General features: G+C 39.6%; 1 protein-coding gene across 1 annotated transcript in view; it reads right to left on the bottom strand.

Moving 5' to 3' along the window:
- Window positions 1-1,959: 1,959 nt before the first annotated feature.
- Window positions 1,960-6,740, bottom strand: part of mgat2 (alpha-1,6-mannosyl-glycoprotein 2-beta-N-acetylglucosaminyltransferase) — a 6,474-nt gene continuing 1,693 nt past the window's right edge. The window contains exon 2 of the mRNA XM_014009937.1: window positions 1,960-3,763. Coding sequence (XP_013865391.1) covers window positions 2,105-3,700 — 1,596 coding nt within the window. The 5' untranslated portion in view covers window positions 3,701-3,763 and the 3' untranslated portion in view covers window positions 1,960-2,104. The remainder of the gene's footprint in view (window positions 3,764-6,740) is intronic.

The following is a 6,740-nucleotide window of genomic DNA, read 5'->3' as shown; positions in this document are numbered from 1 at the left end:
ATGTCCATTAAAGACTAATTAGCTTCTGGAGTCAACCAAAATCAAGATGGCTACCACAGCTAAACATTACAAAAGTGGCTCTAACTCATTTAGTTTCACAAATAATTTACTGAAATTTGGCGTGGTAGTTGAGTCATTTCTAACTCATACTACAAGCTCTCTTTAATCGCATTTAATGTGTTTTTAAACTTGTCCATAAACCGCTCACTCATTTCTGACTAAATAAGAACCAACATTTTTGTTTAAAACTTTGGCAACAGCGTCAACATTGATTTTAATGAAACTAAAAAAGTAATTATTGACATGTAAAACTGATTGTTTTGAAACCATACTATTAGGATGGCCCTTACAACTAACTGATTTTGGATTGGGTTGATTTTATTTGCAAGTTTTGACTAAAATAGCTATAACACTTCCCCTTCTCTGCATAGGACCTTAGTTAACACTGGCATGAAAGGCTGCAGGCAATCTGCATTCCTTTAAGAAATGCCTTTAATTTTTATATTCGTTTTATGCTGAAATGCATCCTTAAAATGCTGAGTCTACCAGCAGATGCWTGTCCTTTGAACTACATAAAGAGACAGTTTCAATGAACTAATTTTTTAATTCAAATCAGATTGTTCCACATTGCTGGAAGGAGAGGGGGAGGAGGGAAAACAACAATCAATGCAGCCTGAAAGAGGCCGCAGAGCTCAGGCCTCAGTGGAAAGCGTCGATACTAAGCGGAGCTCAAAGCACTTTAAATGGAAATGCATTTTCAATAGGAACAAAACAGAAACAAGAAAGGCAGTACAAGCGTCTTGGGATCTCTCCGGGAGTACAGTGTTTATCATGGAAAGTCTCTGCAGAGACGCAGTGGCCTGGACTTACATGTTCTCCCCGAAGAGTTAAAGACAGTGATGCATTGCAACAAAATGAAACAATGCCCTGCAGGCGCCAAGTCCTCCGTAGCAGTAGCCTGGCTGCTCTTTAGCTGTCAAGTGTTGACTGGAWGAGGGGGGGACTGATCTACTTTTTGAATGCACTCGTGTAACCATCCTGTCATGCTGTATTGTGACACTCTTTGCAGGAGGAATCTTGTCAGCTCTAGAAACATAAAATTACCTAAAATGGGGGTGGGGTGTCTCCAATCTCAGTTAATAGGTGTGCTATAAATATCTTGAAATTAATTGGGAGCACAGCAGGTTAGTTAATTCTTGTAGGCAAAGTAATTTTATGAGCACATGGTTGTACTTCCTGATGTAAGTCTATGGCTGTGTCAAAATTCAGGGTTTGTGTCCTTAAAAGGAGCAGGCCTACCCAAGTGTGTCAGGTCGTTTGTCATTGGAAGGAATTGGCTGTCWATTTGGATGGTTTAGCCTTCAGCTTAACTCCCCCTTTTACCGTGGTGTATGTCCTGTCACACAGCAACCATGACAACTCTAAACTGAAGAAATGAAGATTGAAAATAGTATGAAATTATCAAATATTSATACATTATTACTACAAATGATCAAAGTTAGCTTAGAGGCAATACATAACGAGCTAGTTTGATTTCTGACAAAAATATTAAGAAACTTTCAATTTTCGTACTGCCAGATTTTTATTTAAAACTACTTCTTTTCTCTCGCTTTGTCCACCGTTACAAGCAAAAAAAATAAAATCTAACGGTCAGCCCTCAATGTACCTTTAGATAGGGTAGGCAGAGAAGGATCCACCGAACACGCCCATCAAATCAGGGAAAAAGGACATTTGTGGGCTCCGATTGGAGGGAGACTTCGAATTTGGACAGCCTTCGGTGCATCGCCCTTCAAACTCGGCCATTGAAGGATGCAGCTCCTGAATTTGGACACAGCATATTTAAAAACGTTCTACGTATTTGTTTGCTTTGATGCCAAATGTATTCTATCAAAGTCTTTAAAAAAGGTCAAAAAGAATTTAAACCAATATTGTTACCAAGTATCACTGTTAGAGGCCAAAAATTCAACATTCGTCTTTATTTGGAACAGTCCAAGAAAAACAGTCCAAGAAAACAGGCAATATGAAGAATAGTTCATAAAGGTTTACTTTTTCATTATATAGGATGCAAAAAAGAGACAAGAATATATAATAATATCAATTAAGGTCACTGTAATCGAATGTAACTCTTGCAGAGTTCATGGTCCCTGATGTCTCCCCAGCCCCCGTTTTTAACATGTGGGGCCACCCCTCCGGCTCCGTTGGCTGGCAGYCTCTTTGTGATCAAGAGGTTTTTGGGGAACAGCTGGTTCCCACTGCTCTGTAGGATGTTCTCAATCTTGGTTTTCTGGCTGATGGGCATGCAGGAGGCCTTCTTGTGGTGCATGCCGCAGTCCCCCGCGTGGAAAATCCGGGGTGCCTCGCTCACCATGACCTTCCAGTAGGAGGGCAGGCAGGCCACGGTGAGGTGCTGCAAGGACCAGTCCCAGTTGTAGTCGTCGTAAGTGCAGAACGTGTCTGTGCACTGGATGAGCTTCTGGTACGTGTCTTGGCTCAGAGCCATCCCCATGTTGTGTTCCGTGGACTTCCAGGCCTTCACCTCCACCTTGTTCGCTTTACTGGAGTAGCCGATGTGGCTGTAGCTCCCCAGTGAAAGGATGTCGCAGTCGGCACACTGCTCCCGTTTCAGAGCTTTCATCAGCTTTAAGAGATGGATGAAGTCTGGAGACAAGTAGTGGTCCTCCTCAATTAATAGAACCAGGCCTTGATGGTCTTTGAGAACCCGGACTCTTTCCCACACAAAGTGCAGCTTCCACCACCAGTGGTGTTTGGTCTGAGAGAACTTGGCCTCACGGTAGTGGCCGAAGGAGTCTGGGTACTCGGCGTTGATGCAGCCGAGCTTTAAGGCGTCTTTTTTGGGAATGTCTCTGGGGCAGTCCTTGGGGTCATTTCCTGGGAACTCTTCTGGGTACAGCTGAATGCTGAAGGGGAAGAAAATCTGAAGGACTTGACAGAAGTCAACAGAAGMCACCACTTTATTAATCTCTGGGGACCAGTAATCATGGCTGAATATCAGCAATATGCTCTCGACACCTCTGGCCTTTCGCAGACTATCTACTAACAGCTTGAGGTAGTCRGGTCGATTATGAACCTGAACTACCACAACCAGGTCTTCTTTGTGTCGGGTTTTCTTAAACTTCTCTTCATTTCTTATCGTCTGGTCAAAATTCAGCTTAAAGACAATGCCTCGATAGACTAAAGTGGCGTTATCTACCTCAGGCTTTGTCAGTTTGCCTTTATGTTTTGTTTTTTCCTGGTACGTGTCATTTGCTTGTAAAACAGGTGGTGGAACGGGTGCACGGCTAACTGCAGAAGTAGCTTGCACCTGGATATGATTGTTGACGCTACTACTGCTGCTGCCCCTCTTCACCGTCTCCAGTTCCTTGGGGAATGAACCACTTTCGTTCTTTTGCCTTCCGCTGCTCCAGAAAGCTAGGCCACAGATGACAACCACCAGAGTCAGTATCACCACCTTCCTCTTGTAGATTCGGAATCTCATGATAAAAAGGATCAGCCTCTTGCAAAAAAAGATGACTGTAAAAAAAAAAGTAAAAAAAAATACCCCAAAAAAACTAACAAAATACCTGTAGTGGTTTGCTTGTGCTTTGCACAATAAAAAAGTGATTTTCAAAAATGCTGATGGGAGATTAATTGCTGGCAAAAGTAACGGTTGCTGTAAACATTGATCCTGCTGGAATGTCATAGRTGGTTCATGAATCTTCCATAAGGCATGACGGTTGCTGGGGAGGCAGTGTACATAATCCACCTGWATGAGAAACAAACCGGGAAACTGTTTTAACCAAGTGTAATATAGGGCAAAATAGTTGAAAACTGTGTCACACTGACAGCAGTGATACTTTACTGTTGTCTGATAACAGTTTGATAAAAWATAATGTGATTTCTAATACAATAAGACATGCTGCATGGCTGCACGCCACTCAAGGCTAAAGARAAGAGGTCATGTTCAAAGATGAAGTCTAGAAAAATCACAACTAGTTCACCACCATCACACATTGCATGAATTCATACAGTAAAACRAACACATTCACAAAGAAACCAACCACGTTCTGTTATACAGAGGTTGTGTAGGTGTGTAACTTTTTGCAACTTTGTAGCTTTTTTTTTGTGTCAAATTGTTTCCGTTCTTGTGGGGGGACAGAGTTCTTCACATTTTCACTGACATTTTACATTCCCTAAGCAAGGACAAACCTAAAGCGCCAATGTTGCAGACAATATTATTTGATGTTTCCCGACTCAGTTGAATTGTATCTTCATTTCAGTCTTTAATATGGTCACCCATTTTAAAAAAGGTCTTATTGTTAAAATGTTTTAAGAAATGTATAATGAAAATATTACTAATTACATCGTCTATAGTAATGAATGATTAATATCCAACAGGCTTATCATAGAAAATAAAATCACATTAAAAACAATAAAGTGATAAAGATATTTCAGATATTTGTGGTTCTATAGAGCAGTGTTTCCCAAAGTTGGGGTCGGGACCCAAAGTGGGGTCCCGAAACATCAAGGTGGGGTCCTGAAAAGATTTTAGGAATTAATTACATTTTTGTCTTAGTTGTTACAAAGAAGTGAGGTTAGTATATTTAAAATGGATAAATCTAGTATAAAAATAATGGGCCTCATGCAAGAACATGTTCGTATTTTTATCCTAAATTTCTCTTACTTTTGTTTGTACGAAGGGTTCGTACGAACATGTCACGTCAGATTCAACAAATTTTCTATCTTCTGGAAAAGTGCGTAAATGAGCTGCGTAATTTACACCTGTTCGTATCCAGCTGCTCGTGCACGCGAGAGGAGATTAGCATAATTACCACCCCAAAAACACCATATAAGGCTATGTTTCCTGCCTCAGATACAAGGAAGTGTCCATTCATGAAAATTACAGTGAAATCTAAAAAGAACTTTAAGTTCAGATTTGAAGTCCGTCTGTCAGAGATCCAGAAAAGAAAATCTGTCATTTTTAGCAGGTCAGCTGTGGGATAAAAAGAGCTGCTAAAAGTATAAACAACTGTGTTAAATCATTTTTATTTATTCAGAAGCCGCAGCGCTGCGCACCGTGCGCCTCCGTGCGACAGGTCTGGACCACTCGTAAATTTTTTTCGTATCTGAAAAAAATCTTAGAATACGAAAACATTGGTGAATGCCACAAATTCTCCTAAATCACTCGTACGCACAATTTAAGAACAAATCTGTGCGTACGAACGGTTCTTGCATGAGGCCCATTGTTACTATGCCCATGTTTTGTTGACCTGATACAAATGTTTACCATCCAAAAATATATGGAGGCACAGGTCTCTGCTACTGTTATTTTGTGGGTCAAAAGCTGAAAAGTTCGGGAACCACTGCACTTTGGTTCCCAAAGTTGGGCTTGGGACCCAATTATGGGTCAWGAAGCACCTTGGATAATCTCCAGAAATCAATTTAAAGGGTAATAAAATAATTGCTGATGTAATATTTTTCCTATAACTATTACAAAAACACAAAATAAGTATAAATACGTATTTATATTTGTGTACACGCTGTTCAGATTGTCAAAAAGCCTGTGTTTTTAGGGTTATTAACAAAGTTTGTGTACTCAGACCAGTAATATTTGGGGTCACACGTTTTTGCCACGGACAGTTTGTGGGTCAGAAGATAAAAAGTTTGGGAATCACTGCTATAGAGAGACTATAAATATGAACAAATATTTTCTATCTTACCTGTTGGAGACAGCTCTTTGAACAAGTCCAGTTTTTCATAAAAGCTTTCTAAAACAGGTAAGATATTAACTATTTTTGAAATAAGCTCAGTATCAAAGTAGCAGCCCCAATAACTGCAACCCAATCTGAAATTAAAACTCAATCACAATATCAAAATGTTTCATTTCTAAAATCACATATGGTTCTTTTATTTCACCATACAGTCCACTACTGTGTAAAAGTCCTAGTCCTTTTGGGATTTGTACTCTTCTTCATCATCCAAAGCCATCAGGTAGCCATGTAACTGATCCCAAATTTATTCTGCAGCTTGAAACCACTTGGCAAGAGTTGTGAAACCTTTTTTTTAAAGATGGCATGTTCCTACCAGAGAGCTCCAAGGCTAAAGTGAAGATCTGTACGAATTGTTTTCTTGCATTTTAGTTCACCTGTRTGTATGTAATCTACAAACTACTCTCAGCAGGTAATAAATGCCAACTAGAACTAACAAAAAAATAAATAAATCCCTTAGAACTATTGGTTAATTTACATAGTATGACCCATTTCTATAATAGAAAACGCTTATCCACCTCATGTTAAGATATATAGCATACATTTACCACTACAAAATCTCTAAATTTAAAGAGTGAAAACCTTTTCCACACTTGTTTCTACCACTTTATTTAATCGCAAGGGAAATATTTGTTTGAGAGGGTTTGTCCTGAAAAAACGGCATCAATGAAAATGTCTATGTACAAAATAAAGCTTAAATAAACAGAATAAAGAACAAAGTTTTCTGTGTGTCCTGATGCATCTCAGTAGTCCAGGTAAAAAAATCAAAAAGAAAAAAAAATTGTATAGGTCTTCTGGACGGGTTCTTCTCTAATGAAACGTTTCGTCTCTCCTCCAAGAGACTTCTTCAGTCTGATAGTTTCAGGCAAAATTCAGGCTTTTAAAGGCTGTTCAAAAGAATGTCCCAACACAGACAAGCTACATCTAATGGCCTGAACTCTGCAGTTTTCACTCATTTACAGGTCAGCTGTCACT

The sequence above is a fragment of the Austrofundulus limnaeus genome, unplaced genomic scaffold (genome assembly GCF_001266775.1).
Source record: "Austrofundulus limnaeus strain Quisiro unplaced genomic scaffold, Austrofundulus_limnaeus-1.0 Scaffold63, whole genome shotgun sequence".
NCBI lineage: Eukaryota > Metazoa > Chordata > Actinopteri > Cyprinodontiformes > Rivulidae > Austrofundulus > Austrofundulus limnaeus.
The sequence above is the reverse complement of the archived record's forward strand: the minus strand, read 5'-3'. Positions and strand labels throughout refer to the sequence as shown.